Source organism: Lolium rigidum, chromosome 6 (assembly GCF_022539505.1).
Source record: "Lolium rigidum isolate FL_2022 chromosome 6, APGP_CSIRO_Lrig_0.1, whole genome shotgun sequence".
Taxonomy (NCBI): domain Eukaryota; kingdom Viridiplantae; phylum Streptophyta; class Magnoliopsida; order Poales; family Poaceae; genus Lolium; species Lolium rigidum.
The window spans coordinates 47,452,381-47,473,076 of NC_061513.1; the positions used below are offsets into that span (position 1 = coordinate 47,452,381).

At 45.9% G+C, this 20,696-nt stretch overlaps 4 protein-coding genes across 6 annotated transcripts; 1 reads left to right on the forward strand and 3 right to left on the reverse strand.

Annotated features, from left to right (window-relative positions):
* The first annotated feature begins 1,772 nt into the window (after positions 1 to 1,772).
* LOC124667802 (pentatricopeptide repeat-containing protein At3g29230-like) lies at positions 1,773 to 4,149 on the forward strand. Of its 2 annotated transcripts, none has more exons than XM_047205044.1 (3): positions 1,773 to 3,684; positions 3,778 to 3,880; positions 3,964 to 4,149. In XM_047205044.1, the coding sequence occupies exon 1, from the start codon at positions 1,773 to 1,775 to the stop codon at positions 3,516 to 3,518; it is 1,746 nt and encodes a 581-aa protein (XP_047061000.1). In that variant the 3' UTR covers positions 3,519 to 3,684; positions 3,778 to 3,880; positions 3,964 to 4,149. The 2 variants fall into 2 exon arrangements, with proteins under 2 accessions (XP_047061000.1, XP_047061001.1); XM_047205045.1 differs by having other exon boundaries at positions 3,793 to 3,880.
* Positions 4,150 to 6,482: 2,333 nt separating this feature from the next.
* Positions 6,483 to 7,650, reverse strand: LOC124666387. 2 transcript variants are annotated; one of them, XM_047203716.1, is made up of 3 exons: positions 7,433 to 7,650; positions 7,237 to 7,310; positions 6,483 to 6,892 (listed from the first exon to the last, which is right to left on the reverse strand). In XM_047203716.1, the coding sequence occupies exons 1-3, from the start codon at positions 7,551 to 7,553 to the stop codon at positions 6,707 to 6,709; spliced, it is 381 nt and encodes a 126-aa protein (XP_047059672.1). In that variant the 5' UTR covers positions 7,554 to 7,650; the 3' UTR covers positions 6,483 to 6,706. The 2 variants fall into 2 exon arrangements, with proteins under 2 accessions (XP_047059672.1, XP_047059673.1); XM_047203717.1 differs by having other exon boundaries at positions 6,483 to 6,889; positions 7,433 to 7,647.
* A 3,861-nt stretch (positions 7,651 to 11,511) lies between these two features.
* On the reverse strand, positions 11,512 to 11,998 carry LOC124660598 (putative lipid-transfer protein DIR1). Its single transcript, XM_047198424.1, has one exon. The coding sequence runs from the start codon at positions 11,996 to 11,998 to the stop codon at positions 11,672 to 11,674; it is 327 nt and encodes a 108-aa protein (XP_047054380.1). The 3' UTR covers positions 11,512 to 11,671.
* Positions 11,999 to 15,036: 3,038 nt separating this feature from the next.
* Positions 15,037 to 17,009, reverse strand: LOC124662564 (protein NRT1/ PTR FAMILY 2.13-like). Its single transcript, XM_047200384.1, has 3 exons — positions 16,829 to 17,009; positions 16,513 to 16,730; positions 15,037 to 16,434 (listed from the first exon to the last, which is right to left on the reverse strand). Exons 1-3 carry the CDS (start codon positions 17,007 to 17,009, stop codon positions 15,037 to 15,039), a joined length of 1,797 nt encoding a protein of 598 aa, XP_047056340.1.
* Between the last annotated feature and the right edge of the window lie 3,687 nt (positions 17,010 to 20,696).

Here is a 20,696-nt window from a genome sequence, read left to right on the forward strand (position 1 = left end):
TCATACACAACCACTTCAAAGCGGCGATTGGAAGAGGAAATCCTAGGGTGCAAGCTTTTATGGGAAGATATGAAATTTGGTGATACAAACTTAACCGGCTTTGATGACCCATCCACCGAGGAAGAAGTGAAATGTGCTATTGACCAAATGCCCATCGACAAAGCTCTCGGTCCCGACGATTTGACATGTCTCTTCTTCAAGAAGTGTTGGAGCATAATTAAAGGGACATGATAAAAGTGATCAACCAATTTGGTGACCTCCAAGTGGAAAATCTTCAATGGTTCAACTCCGCACAACAGAAGGTTCATCACCATGGCCTGATGAACCGCTCTCACTAAGTTTGTGCTATCCTCCCAAGGCATATAGCTTGGCACCTCTTATTGTCCCGCCGAGCATGATCAGTTACATAAACAAGATCGAGAGAGCCTTTGTTTTGTCGGCGAAAGACAAAACCACCGGACCGTAGTGCAAAGTTAGTTGGTACACCGCCCGTCGCCCCAAAGTGCTTGGAGGCCTTGGGGTAGTTCATACGGAAAAATTTGGGAGGGCTCTACTTTTGAGGTGGCCATGCCTTGAATGGAATGATAAAGATAAAATTTGGGTGGGCACCATGAACCCTTGGAATGAAGAGGACATGGATGTCTTCTACGCCACCACAACTATCACGGTGGGGAACGACCACAAAACACCTTTTTGGGAAGCTCTGTGGCTCAACAGAAAGAAACCTATTGACATTGCCCCTCTCAATTTTGAGGCATCTAGGGTCGAGAAATGTTGTGTTGGAAAGGCAATGAACAAACAACCTTTGGGTGCATCTCAACCATGTGGACCTTGACGATGAAGTGGAGGACAACATTGTTTAGAACCTCTTGGCCAATGGGCAATATTGGGTGGCTTCGGCATACAATGCACATTTCATAGGGGCCATATCCACAAAATTGGTTTCGAAGGCTTGGGCACTGCCAAAACTAAAAAAAATCGCTTGGCTCGCAAATCAAAATAGGCTTAGAATGGTCAGTCGGCTTCAAAATAACGCAGTTGGCTAAATTGTTGACTTTGATCTCTTTGCAAGCGTGTCCCGTAATTGATTGTACATATCCATTATTCATTGTCATTACACTATTCCTTTGGAGCATCATCAAAGCGTGGTGTGGTCTGCACCACCTTGATTTCCATGCATGGCTAGAGCAAACAATCTCTAGTTGGTTCCTTGCAATGTCGGACAACTCAACACCAAACCACAAAGCCATGGCTTCGCTCACCTTGCTCACTTGGTGGGAGATATGGAATAATAGATACGCAAGAGTTTTCTGCAATAAGCAAGCCCCTCTATCGATTGTCTTTAATAGAATTAGGTGCAAAGCCCCCTTGTGGGTCATCGTGGAGGCAAAGTTGAGCCAAATCATGTTGGGAGTGAGAACTTGTTGTAACCACCTTTATACTTTGTAAAACTCTCCTTAATTAATACTCCTAGATTGAGACAATTTTGTCCCCGTTTCAAAAACAAAAGCTCATTCACAACCTATGTCAATTAATAAAATTTCAGTTGCAACTCTACATGCAATTAGACAAATCTCAATTGCAACACATTTTGGTTAGCACGGAATCGTAACATACTCCAATGATTTATGAGTTCGTCCGAAAATTAAACTGAGAATTAGCAAAACTGTTAGTCAAAAAAGTATTGTGAGACTCAACTCATCCTAGAATTTTCAGAATTAAATCCATCCAAATTCGAGAACAGTTGGTCGTTTCAACATTTCAAAGTGGCCATGTCTTCCCCGCCTCCGCTCGCCCTCTCGATCCTCCTCTCCCGCCTCCGCGGCTGCAGCGGCGCCGCCAGCCACGCGCTCCAGTGCCACGCCCTCCTCCTCACCTCCGGCCACCTCGCCGCCTCCCCGCTCCGCCTCTCCAACCTCCTCCTCCTCGCCCTCGCCTCCGCCTCCGCGGCCTCCCACGCCGACGCCGTCTTCGCGCGCCTCCCGGTGCCCGCCTCCCGCCACCCCTTCCCCTGGAACACCCTCATCCGCCTCCACGCCGCCGCCAGCCCGCGCAAGGCCCTCGCCTACTTCGCGCGCATGCGCCGCGCCGCGGTGGACCCCGACGCCTACACCTTCCCCGCCGTGCTCAAGGCCTGCGGCTGCGGCGTCGGGCTCCTGCTGCACGCCGAGGCCGTTACGAGGGGCCTGGATCGCGATCTGTTCACGAGGAACGCGCTCCTCAGCTTCTACTGCCGGATCGGGGACTGCCGCTCCGGGCGCAAGGTGTTCGACGACGGCGCGCGGGACCTCGTCTCGTGGAACTCCATGGTGGCCGGGTACGTTGCATGCGGCGAGGTGGAGCTGGCGCAGGAGCTGTTCGACGAAATGCCGCGCAGGGACGCGTTCTCCTGGGCCACCATGATAGATGCCTACGGGAAGCAGTCCGGAGGCGTGGACCGTGCGCGCCAGCTGTTTGATCAGATGCCCGACAGGGATTTAGTGTGCTGGAACTCCATGATCGATGGGTATGCTAGGCAGGGGAGGATGGTCGAGGCGAGGGCGCTCTTCGATGAGATGCCTGAGAGGAACGTGATCTCGTGGAGCATCGTCGTTGACGGTTATGTTAGGTGCGGGGAGCCTTCGGAGGCTTTGGAGCTTTTCCAAAGGATGCTGAGGTGCGGCATTAGGCCTGATAGGGTCGCTGTGGTCGGGGCTGTCGCGGCGTGTGCGCAGCTGGGAGCTCTGGAGCAAGGCAGGTGGCTGCACTCTTACTTGGAGAAGAAGAAGGTTTTGTTCGATGTCGTGGTCAAGACAGCTCTAATGGACATGTACATGAAATGTGGGCGCTTGGATCTTGCCACGTTGATCTTCGAAAGCATGCCTGAGAAGAGCGTGGTTACCTGGAATGTGATGATTGTTGGGCTTGGAACTCATAGTTGCGGGCGTGATGCTGTCAAGCTTTTCTATCAAATGGAGTCTGAAGGAGCACCAATGGATGATCTTAGTGTACTTGCCGTGCTGACTGCTTGCACGCATGCTGGGTTGATCTCAGAGGGTTTAACGATATTTCATAGAATGAGCAAGGATCTTGGGATAGATCCTAAGGTTGAGCATTATGGTGCATTAGTTGATCTCCTTGGCCGTGCTGGACATTTGGACCAGGCTAGGCACGCCATAGAGACAATGCCGATGGAACCAACTCCAGAACTATGGGGATCTCTTCTTGCTGCCTGCCGAAGCCATAGGTGTGTCGAGCTGGCTGAGCTGTCGGTTGAACGCCTAGCAAGTCTTGGAGCAGATGACTCCGGAGTCTATGTTCTTCTGTCCAATATATACGCTGATGAGGGAATGTGGGAGGGTGTCATGAGGATTAGGAGACTGATGAATGCTGAAGGGATGAAGAAGGACACTGGAAGGAGTGTGATTGAGGTGGATGGACAAATAAACGAGTTTGTGAACGGAGGCAGTTCACATCCACATAAGGACGAAATTTACTTCATGCTGTGGAATTTAGCTAACATGGTAGCATCTACTTGATTACTCCACTGTACAGCAAATGTGTCTGAATCCTGTGGTCTGATGCCTGTTGATTTAACATTCATGGCATTTGATTCTAAACTGTGGGAGGAGCTCTTGAAACTCTGTTATTTCACACGGTTTCTCTGAACTCGGAAGCTGCTTGTCATGACGAATATATGCAAATGTGAGACCTGATACGATAAAACATAAAAAGTATTCAAGTATTTCAACTGCTGCCTTTGTTCATGCCCAAATCCAAGTTGACCATATTTCGCAGCTTCCTTGGTTTCAGGAAAACAAACTGTTTGGTTGGAACTCTGGCTTATTTCCTGATGAAGTGAGCTATCCCCCCAAGTTCTATTGATATACCAGCCAAACAGGTGCTTACTTCTCAATAACTTGCAAAGTGGTCCATACCATTATTTGTGTTCTATTTTCTTGACTTAGTTGCACACTGTTAAAGGTTTCTAATCACAAATTTTGAGATCCATGGGGTGGTCCATTCCGTTTCTTTGATTGACTTGCACAGAGGTAAATATAGTTTCGACTTTCATATTCAGTAAAATAACATATTGGTTGAATGAAGAAGCTCTATTGGATCCCTTCTCTCAGCCAATTTTCATTGGTAACTAACAGTTTGGGGCTACCAGTTGATGATTATGAGTTTTTTAAAATGATTTCAGGTTTAACAACAAGTTTGGCCTTAATAAGAAGTCTTTGAACCTCTCGTGCTTCGCTATTTTACATCATCAGAGAAGACAAATGAATCTCAGATTGAAGGCTAACATCATCGAATAGGCCCAGTAGATCCGACCTTCAGGAATATACGCGGGTAGTTATTTCTTTATATGTTCTACATTTGTTTCAGTAGTTATCTTTGAATGAGACAATTGAAATTAATCGTGTGAAATATAGTAGTTACACATCAACGATGCAAATAATGAACCATGTTCATTTCGAAATCATTATTTCCACATTACAAAGGCATTCACTTGGATGACCATCAGCAAATTTCATACCCTCGGTGATTGCAAAATGGTTGGCAATGTTGTTGGTGTCCTGCATGCTCCCGATTAGAAGCACACTCTAGTTTGGACTAGAATATAATGACACATTGATATAATCTCTGATGAATACTATAGGGATACGAAGGGCTGCAGGGCCTTGATGACATTACTGTGGGGATGTCAACGTTTGGTACATGACCCGCGTTTAATCCTAATGTTGGGCCCAAGGCAGGCATCTTGTGTCATGCAAAAGAAAACAGCTTGAGATGGATTCTCCTGCTTACTTCCATGTGAATGCGTTCTTCCTTGCATGCAGGACCACTTCACTAGGAGCAACTATGACCTCTTCTTGTTTTCATAAGACAAATGATGACCTACTTCTACCGCCAAAGAGTAGCACTAGGGCCACTGCATGACAGCTTTTTATTCCTCTCGCCATATGAATCCTTTTCTCTATTGTCACTCTCAGAATACCACTGGACCGATCTTCTTTTTCTCTCATTGTCTATTTAGGAGATCTGCATGCTGCTCCTGAAGCCATTTGAAGGTACAGTAGGGGCATGTGAAAGTGCTTTCTTCCGCTCTTCACTTGTGACCGGTTGACGGCCAGCATAGTATGATTTACTTGCTTTGAGCCTTCTCTTGCTTGGTTGCAAGTCTTTTGACCCCTTGAGGAGTTGGGGTTTATGTTTTTTCTTGGTTTGAAATTATGAAGTTCAAACGTGCCTTTTTAATATCTGGGACAGCATTTACATGATACAATACAAGGCTAACTCTGCCTTTAGACACAATTCTCCCTGAATTCGTTGGGTGAATAAATGAATATTGTTCGACCATGCATGGTTAGCACCATAGCTGTTAATTTCTGAAGACTGTCAAGAGTTCTGTTGTGTGTTGACCTTTTTAAAATCAAGTTTTAACATCTCTCTACTGGGTAAAAGTAAAACACTGTAGATTTTTGCGAGCTCTAGTGGTCTACTGGTCAAATGAACTTAATAATGTAATGCATGGGTCTGCAGGTTACTGTGTCATCGTGTTGGTACTCCACACCAGCTCTGTTGGTAACTACATCACCGCTCACAAGCAGAATCTGAATATAGGATGAGCAGAGGTTCATGCAGACCTGTAGTACAATATATTAAGGAGAGCAATGCTTGCCAACGGAAAGTAGTGTTTGAACGTCACTGCATCTGTCAGTTTGCTTTCGTAGGCAGGAGTTACTCTATAGTGTCCTACTGTCCTGTTATATATAAGTGTCCTTACTCCTTACCCCTCCAGTAAAAGAGCTACAGCTAATTAAATTTTCCTGTTGAGACAAATCCTCCACTGTTCTTTGTTGAATGCATACAAGGCACCTTGCAGGCTTTCTGCTTGCAAAATAAATGTTCTATTTGGCACTGATTGTTTATATCTATGGTACAAGTTCTGTGTCAAAAAATACGACACACTTATAAAATTGTAAATTTACTTTAAGGTTGAGACAATATGATGGTCTTATATATAATGAATTTTCTCTCAGAAATATATGCTCGGTTAAATTTAGAAAATTAGGTCTGCTCTGCTAAAAAATGCAGTTTGCACAGTGGTCTTCTTTTCATCCCTTACCCTTACCCTTAGTCATCATCATCTTTCTTCTATGATGATTTGTATAGATGAACTGCAACCTTGTACATGTCGTTGTTACCATGGAAATAGGAACGACACTGAATCCCAGGAGTACTGAAGATGACAGGATGGAGAAGATACTGTTAAACGTCTGCTGGAACAGAAGAGCATTTACAGCAATTATACACTTTAAAAGCCCTGATAGCGACCAGGCGTCCAGAAGATCCAGTCTGAAGCTCTAAGGCTTTTCAAGCAGAGGACTACATTGAGGTATGTTTACTCGATATCTTCTTGCCATAGGTTAATAAAGAGAGTAAGAGACTGTTTATCTGCACAACTAAGTTGCTCTTCAGATTTCAAAATTCCAGACCATTTACTCCCAAAATTACTAGTCCAGAAACTGAACTAAACATCTCATAGTACAAAATGCCTCTCCAGGCCGCTACTAGCTAGCCTCTTGTAAAAAGGAAAAAAGATGAACCCGATTTTAACAGAGAAAGAAAATAGAAGGGAAGGGAAGAGGAGACTGAAGGAGAACTACTACTCTCTACTAAGACATATCATGACACACAAGCTCCTACTAATTATTAATAATCACCTGTGGCAGACACACTTGTAATGATATGCACTATTCATGGGGTCATTTGCATCCACCGGGACTTGCTCAGCAGTACACTTGAATCGACACCCCCTGCATTCGTTGTACGTGCACATTGGAGCAGTTGAACCAATCATCAATCTCCTCGCATACTTGGGCTGTTTCTCCTCGTTTAGACCCTGCTGTGAAGCATGTGTACATCATGTTAGCTCTTGTTGCTTTCAGATGGCTATGTCATGGGGCCCCATTTGCTGAATTAATTTGGGTATCCCGTATCCATGCTGTTCTGCTCTTGTTCTTAGAACTTCTCTTACTACTGTACGAGTAAGAAAGAAGGCAGTGGGCTACCATATCCCCTTCCTACCAATTTGTTTTACACTCATTTCTCTCCTACCAAAAACTCCTTAAACATGTATATATTATTTCAAGGAAGTTGAAGAAAACTTAAGACATCAAGTGCTGAAAACATTAGAACATATAGCACTGATAAGAATGACACTTAGTAATAACTAAATGACATACGTACCTTCATGTTCTCTTGCAAGTTTATATGTTCTCCAGATAATCCCTGATGAGGATATTGTTCTCCATAATCTGCACCTGTACAGCACATTCGAGTGAAACAAGTGAATACGTAGTGAAAGCATGCAGATTAAAGAAAGAATAGAAAGAAGCCATTGTTATGCAAGAATGGAGAAACGCCACTTAGCTAAGGAGTGAACCTGAGATGCTGCCGTGGTGACCCTGGTTGCAGAGAGCATGGCTGATGAGCATGCAAGAGAGGAGGAAGAAGAGGAGCAGTGAGCTTGAGGTAGTTGTGGGGCAACCACTGGCCACAACCATCTTCTTCAAACTGGAAGATGGATAGGAAATGGGAGGGTGGTAGTGTGCTTGGATTAGAGAAATAGCTTAAGGGAGCAAATGTTGCAGGTATATAGATGGCAGATGTGGAGACTGGTGCAATACTGCAAGAACCCTTGTGGCTGTGCTCTTGCCTAGCATATGTATGCATATCCCTGTGCCATACCATGCAGACAATGATATAGAGAGGGCGCATGCAGTGGGGACTGCGGTGACCACCAGGTGGCTCCGCTCTCTCGTATGCACGCACACACGGGATTACAGAGGCCGTCTGAAACTTAGCAACGCGGGACCGTCCTTCCATTGTTTTGCACCGCATCACCTTGTCCTTTCCTACGCATGTGCCTTCTCTGCATGCATCTTATTTTCTTTATTCCATTTCGAACGTCAAGAAGTCAAATAATACCACTCTTCAGTAGCCGTTTAGCTCACATTTTTATTCCTTTTGCTGTACAGAGACAGGGAGGAAAAGGAGGGTCAATTATTCGGCGACAATCATATATACTGTCGAGGCGGCGGATATCTTAGAGGAACAAACTTCAAGGAACAACGTAGGCGGGAGTAGTGAACTTATTCAGTGAAAGAACATGCTTGCTTCAAGAAACTACCTAGGATACTTGGAATGTCCATGAACTCATGGTGATGAAGGACAAAGGGAAGCTGACAAGTATGTGTGTATGGCGCATCATCTCTGAACATGTAAAGGTGTATGTGTGGCAGAGGAATGTGAAGCATTAGGATGGATATCCATGGATTCTGCATTTCGGCTGGTAAATCTGTGAGATGCAGGTGCTTGGATTCTGCACTTCTCCCTGCCTAGTTCTTGTTCTGTTCATCGCTGTCACTCTCCTTCAACACGACGGCGTGGGCTGCGTATGGACTTTGGGGCAACATCCAGAGCCGTACCAGTTCCAGTCTGGCGATTTTTGCAGTCGCAGAGAGCAATTCTTGGAAGCTTTGGATCTGCGGTGCGTTGGTCATATTATTTATATGCTTCTTCTCTTCTCTTTTTTCCTTGATGAAGATGTACTAGGCCTAGGCGGCTGTGGTTATGGGCATTGTTGGGTGGTTCTTGCTTACAGTCTCATAGGCAGTTTACCGCCGGGAGATGCTGGTAGTCACGAGACGCCAACTGGTCAAGATTTGGTTCAGTCTGACCGATAACCAAGTGGGTACTGGCTGTCCAAGTCAGGACATATTTGCCACGAAGCATCCAGCGAGCAAATATTCTTGCCAGGATTTACTGAGTTAACTTTCACTAGTTGAGCACATTGCCTGGTGTCTGTATTCCAACCTGTCGTGCTAAGGGGGACTTGGTGTTTTTAGCCCCACAGATCACAAGGACATGCTATAGTATACCCAACTAAAAAACATTCGCAAAATCCATATTTTCTTGGATCGATCACAAGGTGCATCCAACAAGGTCAATACAAAATTTTGAACCCTGTATGCCAGTATCCAACTAAAGTTTGTCGCTCATTTCGCGCGATAAGTAACCATAGATTGGGTGGTTAGTGCTCGATGGTTATACCATAGCCCTATAAATTAAATTTGATGGTTAGTGCTTGATGATATTGATGTCTTGTGTGCCTCGTTTAAGCAGTTTTTTCCCTTCTATTTTGTAGGCGACTTATTTGCCTCACAACAAAGGCATCATTACTGACCTCGTCAATCTTGATGCTCAATAACTCCATGCTTTGGCATACATCATGTGAGTGTATCTAAGTTGTATTCGGTTGTTTCTTTAAAACATATATTTGAATGATATATTATCTTAAAACAAACTAAAGGAATTCCGTATAAATTCAAGTGGCGAAAGCACACATAGAACACAAATAAACATTTCATAAGTTCTAACATCTCGGAAGGAAAATTGTGCAATTAGGGCGCACAAAACAAATGTCCGATACCCGCAAAAAACAAATGTCCGAGATCTGTAGATCTTATCCTTTGTGATCCAAAGGGCGTTTGTAAGAAGAATTCCTATTGATGGGATATGCTTGGAACCACATATTTTACAGATGTGGTTACATACCAAATCATCCTTTTCATACCGCCTCGTGTGAGGTACTACCTCCATTCCTATGAATAAAGTGCACGCCATTTTGAGATAAAAAGTTTTAACCGAAAGAATGAGCAACAAATCTCTGTAATGTGCACTGGTGAATCCAGCCCATTTTGCTAGGATGGAGCAGGCATTGCGGGTTGTGCATTTTCCTTATTTTCTATAGAAGATATATGGGTTGGTCCAAATCTTAGGGCGGGACCCACCCCATCCTTCCACCCTTCTGGCTCCACCACTGGTAATGCAGTACATAGACTATATATTGTTAGAGTCGTATTGAAAAACACTTTCTACTAATACCAACTTTATATCCAATATTCCATGTATACTTGTACATGTATATATGGTTTGTCCCGGTATTTCAAAAAATCCATATGGCTTAATTCAGGTAAGTTTAATTCACACAAATATTTTAATGAGATTTCATTATATTTTAAAAAAATCAACGATCCTACATCTTTCACTTATATTCCCATGTTGGGGAAAATTGTCACATCATCTGGTTACAAGAATTTTTTTCAAAAAAAATCAACATGCCTATTTCACTCTATTTTTCAGATAGACAATGATATCGCAAAAGTTCAGGTGTTTTTTCACAAATATTTCAATAGGATTTCATTTCTCAAAACAAATGCAGTGAATGTTCATAAACATTCTTTAAAAAACATTTTTCAAGGAATGTAATCGCATGTGTAAGCGTTCTCCATTGTACATGCCCTTAATGCTCTGCCAACGAGTCCGTTGATTCGGTGCATTCCGTTTTGGGTTCGGTTAATTTGGTTTTGGTGCATCCGGAGGAACATGAGAATTGTTGGGATGGAGGGTTTTCACTTGTGAGATAAGTAAGGCCGTAATGGCGAAGGTATTTGATCCAATGTGCTAGAAATTAGATTGATGAGAAAAAAACTCTTCTTCGAGGCGGATCCGTAGCGTTGGGGTGGAGTCTGGTCTGGTGAGAACCGGGCTCCGATTCGGTCCGAGCCGACGATGGTGGCGTCCTCGGGAGTCATCACCTTGTTGAAGGCATCGTTGCTAGAAGATCCGACCTCAACCTCTTTGTTTCGGGGGAAACCCCAGATCTGGATATATAGATCAGATGATGGCGGCACCTCTGGTGTTGTGTTCCCTCTTGAGGGCATCGTTCTGGAACAAGTGATACCTGGAGGAAGTCATCTGGCGGAGCGGTGTTCCATCTACTACGCCGATGTTGGCGGGTCTCGGCGGCATGGTGCAGCGGAGCCTCGGAGACGGACGCAGCGTGATGGACATGCGCAGGATGGTGGTGTCGTCTGGCGTCGTGGTGATGTTGATGGCAGACCTGGCAAGGTCAATGCGCTGATCTTTCTTGGAGATGGGTTCGCGGAAGAAGGCGGTGGTGATTCTTTGACGTGTGCAATGGTGTGCGCTGAGGGTCCGCTAGACTGTTTGTGCTTCTCACCTGCCAATGGGCGGCTTGGGTAGTTTTTAGATGATGTGTGTTGGTATGAGGTCAGGGTAGTGGCTCTGTTATTGGACACCCCCTTCATCTTTCTTTAGGTTTAGCGAGTTGTTGCTAGAAGGTGGCTTCAAATTGATCTTTGTATTCTTCTTGTAAGGTTTCGTGAATAATTTAATAAAGGATGCAGAGGTGGGGCACTGCTCCCTTTTCGAAAAAAAACATAGTACGACAGAAGCATTTGATAAATGCTGAATCGGCCACACACACATATATATGGTACAAAGTATACATGTGATGGCTAGGGAAGGACTAGACGTTAAGAAACATGGTAAACAAGTTTTATTGCTGCAACGAAGTTGAGGTAGTAGACACACGACAATATGACTTGCGTAGAGCACAAGAGGATTACATGGGTGGCTCGCACAAAGCACGTACGCACGACCGAATGAGCCAACCGATCAGAAAGTAGTAGTACAACGAGTGGGAAATTAATCAACAGCAAATTAAACACGACGTGATAACATTAGTTATTCATCCGGCCGGCCCTCGAGCACCGCCGGATCATGCGATGAGCGCGCGCGAAGCAAGTGAGCTCGATCACTTGCAGGAGGTGGGCGCCCCGGCGTCGCACTTGGACGGGATCTCCATGGCGCGCTTGGGGTCGATGTCCGACGGCAGCGCGGTCTTGTACCGGCAGAGGCACGAGAACTGGGCGCCCTTGAGCGCGGAGCAGCACTGGCCGCTGGGCGCGCTGTCCGTGCTGCCCCACCTGCAGTACGACCGGCACTCGTCCGCCAAGCTTGACGGGTTGATGCCGCACAGTTTGCCGGCCGCGCCCGACGCTGCCGCCACCACGAGCAGCGCCACCAGCGCGGCGGCGGCGACGCCGGCGTTGCTCACCATCACCTTCCTCCCGGCGGCCATAGCTAGCTCTTGGATCGGATTGGATCGATCAAGCTAGCTGCAGTGTTGATGCGCGTGGTGTGTAGCGCTTGCTAGCTTGTCTGTGTGTGTCACGTTAGACGACGCCTACAGGCTTATATAGCGTGGGGATAGCTTGGCCCGTGAGCCCGTGACGACGTGCATGTGGCCGCGCGCTTGGCCGCATTACGGAGTGGCGGCCAGTCACGGGTGAAGTAGCCAGATCAGATCGTCGGCACCAACGCGAGCTAGCGAACTACCTGAACGCAAGGTACCCTGGCTGCATCATGTATGTACCTACTGGCACTGCACACCGAACCAATGGGCAAGCACGATATATATCCGGCGGTTTGCTGGCTAGAATTGGACGTTTGTTGGGGCGCCATTTTGTTCTAAGTGGGGGATCTTAATTAATCCAAGTCCAGACAGCATGCATATGCAGGCGTTTGCAAAGGGTTTCATATATGCATGGTCGGCGAATGAGACATATATGGGCTAGCTGTTAGCTTTAAGCGATTTCCGGGTGTGATTTATTACCGAAATCAACATCATAGATGCACTGCTAGACTTAACAATACACATTAGACTAAGCATATCTAGCAGATCTAAATATGGAGCAAGTACTAGTGCAAACAAAGAGAGGAGAGAAGCACATACATTGGCGACACGGAAGGTCTTCACCACAGGTTTCTTGTCGTGGTCGGGCATGATGTCGTCGAAGTTGCCGAACCCATAGATGACGGCGAGGAAGCATTAAGCCGGCGATGAAAAACTCGGACATAGAAGAGAAGTGGCGTCGAGACGCTCCCTAAAAACTTTACCGTCTGCCTCCCAGACTCTCAGCCAATGAGTTTCGGAGGCCTCCTCTTCCGAACGTAACAATTTGGTCATCTATAAAAGATTTCTAACTCGAATTGGATTCAGGAACACGCGTGTGTGGCAAGGCGAGCAGCGTAGGAGGAAAAGTGCGAGTGGACTCTTCTTCTCACTCACTTAGTGAGAGTGAAAGAGCCCACCCTATAATCAATTCTGATTCTGTGCTAAGTGACAATGTAGGACAAGACTTAGTTACCGTAGATATTCTAAGCTGCCATTATTAAGAGCCTTGAGATTTTAGAATGTGTAGGCTACATTGGGCTGCCAATATCGGGTGAGATACGGCCCATTTAAATTCAACACTAGCTAGGTAGCTCACAATTTTATCTCAAAAAAAGGGTAGCTCACAATCCAGAGTGCAACAGGTCATGCATGTGTTTAGGTCCTCATGCATTTTCTGCGCTTTTTTCTAGAGAAATATGAATATGCACGGAATATTTGCTTGCGATCTACGCGCAAGCACGAGATGCCTTGCTCTGTTTCTATCTCACGCCTAGGCAAAACAAATGCTTCATCTGGACTTCTAGCGGAACTATTTTAGAATCCGGCCCATGGGTTAAGCACCAACAGGATGGAACCGAAATGATGCAGGTCGGCGCCAAGGATGGTCAGCGTTCAAGTGAGGTCATGGCCATGGAAGATAGCACCAAAGTGAGGTCGTCCACCATAGATTTGGCTGAACCCAGTGAGCCCATTGCTGACAAAATTTCTTGGCGCCAGCCAGCACAACTTCGACTCCATTCTCATTCACGCTGAACCTAAGGGTCAAATGAGGCATTAGTTACGCCCAAAGGTTAGATTTGTCAAAAGATACTATATACCCCACTTCTAGTTATTTCGAGATTTCTAGTTCAGATTTTTACTTGATTTAACTTGTGAATTTGAAGATAGATTAGAAGTGGGGTATAAGTGGGATGCCCGCTTGACACTCTAGACAAGTCCTTTTTGAAAGATTTTTTTTTGAGGACAGATGTATCGGAAAAGAAATACTCGTTGCTTTGAGATGGTGAAGCTATATGTCCATCTTTTTTTTTGAAAAAACACAAAATACCTGCCATTTTCATTGACTGGGGAGGAGTGAGTTGGTAGGATTAATTAGCGATGAATCGGCCGGGAACTAATAAAAAACCATCACCACCTGTGATGTAAGACGATCACCTCGATGGCACACATAACTAACTTGGCTACAAACACAGACCTCGTCGCCTAAGCAAGTACCATCATCGAGGTTGTCTGCCAGTGCTATCATCATCACTCCCCGAGCCAATGACTCCGGTTAATGGGGAAGGCCATCTAGGAAGCCATCGCCGCAATGGCGTTGTGAAGCCCCATGTTGATCAATGAAAAATAGTCAAGCCTCTACGTAGATGGATGGCAGCTCAGATTCGGACGGTGAGCTCCGAAGGATAGGTGTGCATGCAAGACTCTAGGGTCCAAGATTTTATATGTTGATAGAGTACATCATTGATTTCATCTACTACGTTTTTCCAGAATTTATTGAAACTTTGTAATGTTAGAAAAATCGGCTTCCATGTAGCTCAAGCTCTAAAGAAAATTTCTGAATATAATAGTAGTACTTTATATCTTTCTTATGGTGGCTATTTGACCTATGAAACAAATAAGAGAAAACCCTTAGAAGGACCATTCATAACCTGAGCAAGTGAAACTCAGTAAGTGCAGTAGAGCCAGTTTACTGTAAAGATATTACCACCTCATATTATCCATGAATGGTGTAATAAACTAATCACAGTATTTTATCAGTTACACACCTACAACACTCAATGCACCTATCTCAGGAGAGCGGCTTCACTATCACTCGTACAAGTACTTTTCTGTTAGCACCCTAGCTCTCAATCTTCGAATTCACTCAACAAGTGTAGCTTTTTTTTTTTTTGATAATGGGACTCAACAAGTGTAGCTACAATCATGGAAACCAAAGGATTAGAGGATGGAGAGAGGAACCGAGGAGAAAGACGAAGCAGAGTCTGGTTCAGGCCGATGACATCCGTTCCAAGCCCCCTCTCCATGGCCACATCCTGATGTTTATCTGAACAGGCCGAGGCACAGCAGTGTTGGCCCAGATTCCAGCCTGATCTGAGAGTAGAAGGGTCTCTTACAGGAAGTGTCGCTGACACCACAGGTACGATAGCCGGAGAATGGTCCGCCTACTGGTCCTTGTACCGATAGAAGTTGGAGCAGACGAGGAAGTAGACGAGGTTGACCGCCCCGAACACGGCCATGGAGTAGTAGAAGTAGTCCAGCCTCCCTGCGTTGATGTCGTCGCTGACCCATCCGCCACCGCCAGGCAGCCTCGTCCTCGTGTTCACGACCTTCACCACCAGCGTGGCCAGATAGTTGCCGGCGCCCTGGGCGCAGTAGAAAGCTGCGTTCCCGAGCGTGCGCATCTGGTGCGGGAACTGAGTGTTGTAGAACTCCATCTGCCCGACCATGCTGAACGCCGCGGACAAGCCCATCACCACGAGCTGCGGTGCGACGAGGAACACGGACTGTGGCGACGTTCCACCGTGTCCCAGCGCGGAGTCCCTACGCCGGCGCTCCACCATGGCTGCGATCAGGAAGGGCAGCACGCTGATCGCTAACCCGACGCCCTGCCTCTGCAGCAAGGTGAGGCCGCCCTCCGTCTTGGTTAGCCGCTGCGCGACCGGGGCGATGAGTAGCTCGTAAATGGGAAGGAAGAGCGCAACGGAGAGGTAGAATATGGCGAATATCGACACCGGCGGGATGGAGAAGTTCTTGCCCATGTGGAGGTCCATGGTAAGAACCTGCAGAAACGTGTAGTTGGAAATCTCTACCATGCCGATGAACCACAGCACGCCGGAGATCCATATGGGAATGATCTTTACGATGCACTTCACCTCCTCCACCTGCTGTACGCTGCAAAGTTTCCACGGCCGCGCCGGGAACCCGTCGGGCCGCTTCTCGTCGGCGTCGGTCACCATGGCAGCCTTGTTTAGAAAGCTGAGTTGCAGCGTGAGCGGGAGCCTGAAGTCTACAACGCGGCCGGCGGCGGGAGGGGGGTCGCTATAGAGTAGCGCCTCCTGCCGCTGCGCGTCGTTGGGGTGCTGCAGCCGGAGCCGCCACTTCCGGCAAGATGCGACGGCCACCCGCGCGACGCTAGCGAAGATGCTGCCCTCGGGCAGCACGTAGACGTACCACGGCGTGCCGACGAGGAACACGACAAAGGTGGCCAGCATGAGAGCCGTTGGGATTGCAAGGCCAAGGCCCCAGCTCACCTTGTCCTGGACGTACGCTATGACGGTGAGCGCCAGGAACGTGGCCATCATGGTGACGACGTAGTACCCGCTGTAGTAGCGTCTGAGCCCTTCCTTGTGGCGCCTCTCATCGAACTGGTCCGCGCCAAATGGCAGGCTGGTCGGACTCGTGGCGCCTGTGCCGACGACGAGCAGCCCCATGGCGATGTACAGCACAGCGCGCTGGAGGCCCGACGGGCCCGCGCACGTGCCGGCTTGCCGCGCCAGGACGCCGCATGATGGCGGCTTGAGCTGATGGATCGTCGCGGTCAGTGTGATCGCCACCATTCCCTACACGCATGGGCTCCCAACACATGAGAATGAATGATTAATTAGTCGTACTTGCTTCGTCAGTTCATGATCGCTTACAAGGAAGCCGGCTATGGTTCCGAACAGCAAAGTCCGGAACCTGCCACAAAATGCGTCGGCGACGAAGGCTCCGACCACCGGGGAGAAGTTGGAGGTGCCGCTGAAGATATTAGCCAGGTCTGTCGCCGCGTTCGCCTTCATGCTGTAGTGCTTGATGAGGTAGTTGGTGATGGGCTGGGAGAAGGCGCTGAACGCCATGGCCGTCGCCGTGAAGAATCCTGCGGACATAGCACAAGCAGAAGATGTAAGAAATGTGGGCTTCAATAAACGACTCTCCAGACCTGATGAAAATTAAGCGTCCAGTCCAGGCATGCACCGATGATGAACATGACGGCCATCCATCCTCTCGGCCGCAGCGTCGTCCCGCCGCCGGCGTCTTCGCCCGCTTCGTCGCCGGCCCCGAACTGCTTGCCGCTTACCGTGGGAGGCACAGGTGCTTCCGGTCGGCCGCCGTCACACATCGAAAAGATACACTTTGGAATTGCAACTGATGACATCGATGGCTACCGATCGATCGATCGATGGAATGGGTATATGAACTTTGAACACATGGATGTTCTGTACTTAAACTGTGATCTCCAAGAAAAGTAAGCGGGTCTATCGTTGCCCCCAGTCCAATCCCGCTTAACTAAGTTATATTTAGTCAAAATTCTTACCGGACAAGAAATGGCCATCTCGACGCACACCCACTATGATTCCCACTTCCCAACATCTGGATGTTTATAAGATTTAAGTTTATGTATTAGGTTACAATTTTTTGCGGGGGATTAAGTTACAAATTTTAATATACTTAGTATGCAGCGTGCGTATTTTTTGTGATTTTTGTACAACTAAAAAAATGGTTAGTTTCCAACATCACGCCAACATGCAAAGATCTATTATCTACCTGCCTATTTTTTTTTAAAAGGAAACACGGTTGTTGCGCACTAAAAAGAGTGTACTTCTTGCGGGTTTGATCTCCTATCCACTGGCGGAGGCAGGGGCCTGCCACAATATTTTTTCTTGTAGATCATGGCATATTTTTTGTTGGTAAAACGGATTCAGATTTTTGTTTTTTCACATTCCGGCCCTCCCTATAATTTTAGCCCTCCGATTTCTTCAATTGCCCCCCTTCAAAAAAGTTCCTTGCTCCGCCCTTACTCTTATCCTCCTATTGGCTGGCGAGTTGGGTTTACCAGAACCCCATTCCGAAAGTTCACTCTAGCTCCTATAAGGTACTTCAACTTGCTGAGATTTCGAGTAAATACCTTGATTTAATAGAAAACAACATGTTCTAGAACCAATACCCATATATCTTCTCCATTTGTTAGAAGTTCATGAGCAAATGTCTCATTAAGCTCATACAACATCTTAATCGTACCCGCCCCAAACAATCCTACAAAACATATAAGATCAGCCACCTTAATTTGGAGGAAAATTGATCATTTATTCTTCAATTGTGTTGTAGGAAGAAATGTTTGGGATGTGGTAGCATATGTGCACTTGATATTAAAGGGTGGTGACTGCTTGTAGGGGGGTAAAACTTCGAGATAAGCAGTGCTTCAGAGCGAAGTTGTCACTGATGGTGGCGGATAAGATATTGTATCTGAACAAAAGGTTGACGCTCAGTGACAAAAATATTGGGGAGTTGATAACAATCTCGTTAGTTAAAAAACTATTCGAAGAAGTGTTTGTATTGCTAGGGTTGTGTTTCCTTGTTTTCTTTAGATGTTTCTTGTTTCCTTAGGAGTTGCCTTTGTTTATTGTTATCATCATGTAGGGAGTTTTCCCTCACAATATTTTGTATCTCCTTACTTTGACATATTTCTTAATGAAAGCTGGGTAATGTGGTCGTTCACTCGGAAAAAATGCATTCTCATCTACGAACGCAGTAGCGCGCGTCCTAACTTAATTGAAATAGAAAGTACTAGAAGGTGATTCCTGCCTCTGTCATGCCGCTTTTTTTTCTTTAATGGTGGTATTGAAAATGTCGGTGGAGTCTTCATGGGCACCATTTTTCGATGACTCAATCGCATGTAAGACACTTTTATGTGAATTCAAAACATGGCAAGGACTTTCTCTGCATACTGAGTAATGCAGCGGACTAAGAAAGATACAAGGCATGTATAAGAAAATAACAGAAAACCGAAGGACTAAACTTCATAAAACCTTGGAACGCTGAGGCAACAGGTGCAACAGGTGCAACCTGCTCCTTTATATACTTTTGTTTTCTTTTCCTTTGTTCCATAGATGATAGATGGTACATCACGCTGTTGAATTGAGGACATACATCTAGAGTGCAAGGAGGACAGGATGCATGGTAAATTGACCGCGCGTTGAACCCGGCTGCTAGTCTGCTACTGAACTAAAATAATCATATACGAGGCACTATGCGTCTCCACAAATCTTTCGAGGAAGGTGCAATATATACTGGCTAAAAGCCTAGTTAACGATTCGACGTAAGTACTCATTTACCGTTTGGCTTCTGCGGGGCTTTACCTAAGATTTGATAATATATCCACGTGCCGATTGAGGACATAAAGTCACCACAAGCGGCCGAGCTTCATCTTCCATAGTTCTCGATATATTTTCATGGCAGTCAAGCACATAACGCGTCTGATCTAGATGGTAGGTGGTACAGTACTGTTTCTGTGGGGCGCATGTGCTCCTCTTCTCAAGTCTTAACTTCCTCCTCCGTTTCAAAATAAATGTTATAAATTTATATAGATTAGCATGTATCTAGACATGTTCTAGTGTGGATAAATACAAGCTTAGATAAATCTGTGACATTTAGTTTCAAACGGAGGGAGTAGCATTTGCATGCACACCTCGATTTTTTTTTGTTACGTATGACTTATATTTTGTTTGGCATCTTAAATATGTATTCAGGTTTTCGAATAAATATTGCAAATCGTGCAGTTGTTGCATGTCGGGAAAATTAACTTGATTCGTGATAAACGTGTTAGCATTTGAAAGCCATGCCTGAATATGAAATACAAAACACCTTTAATTATCATTTTATAATTGTGGATATGTACTCCAAGTTTATTGGCAACTGTTTTCTCTATTACTAGTTATTTTAATGATGGGATTTCTATTTTTCAGCCCCTTGGTTTCTTAGTTTTACCTAGTATTCTCCGGGCTCTAATCTTTTCCTCAATTTTTCCCTTGCTCTTGTCTGAAACTCTCACAAAGAGCTCGAACGGCGGTTGCCGTCAAGTTGACTGTTATGCTGACATGTGGGGCCATACCGTGCGGGACATCTCGAGCAGAGCTTGTCATTCCAGATCGGCTTGCCTAGACCTAGCCCTACCTTCATGGCTAAGATCCTTTCCTACATCTCATAGCACACATAACTAAAAAAATTGCACCATACTGCAGGTGCTCCTAGCTAAGCCGCCGATGCAATTGTTGGTGCATAGCATTCGTGCACTTATGTAGCGGCCCAGGGTAGTACCCCTATTAGATTTGCTTGTTTTTTTCTTTTATGCATCATCATCTCATCATGCATCATATCATCCATGTTTTATCAAATAAAATTATTTTATAAACCTTCCCTTGTCTTCCCTTTAAATAAAACCCTATTCCCTCCCTCTCATATTTCTTATTTTATAATTAAGTTTTCCAACAAATAAAATTTTGAATATAAAGGTGATTTGCTTTGGTTACAAATAAAGTAAATATTTTGAAAACTAATTTTGAATCTACCTCTCACCTTTGCCTCAAGTTCAAAACAGAAAAAGAATTTGAATTCACAAGATTTCAAATAAAAACGAGAAAAAGGAATTCTAAAACCCTAACCCCTCTAACAGGCCGCAGCCCCCATCTGGCCCTTTTCCCCTTCTCCCCTGGTGGCCTTTTCCTTCCTTCTGGCTAGCCCAAGCCGCGTGACATAGGCATCCCCAATGGACCTGCCGAAGATGATACCCGGGGTTTACTGAAGGCCCATGACCCGAAGTTTTATGAAGCCTGGAAGCCCAGTCAGGAGATAGTTTGGAAAGATAGAGTTGTATTAGGAATATCGACTTGTAACTATTACGTGACAGACTCAGATAGTCTCCCGGGCTTTGTAACTTGTACATCACGAAACCCTCGGCTCCACCTCCTATATAAGGGGGAGTCGAGGGACAAAGAAAGGATCGAATCATTGTTCACGCAACCCTAGTTTTCATAGTAGTCGAGTACTTTTCCGGCTGAAACCTTCG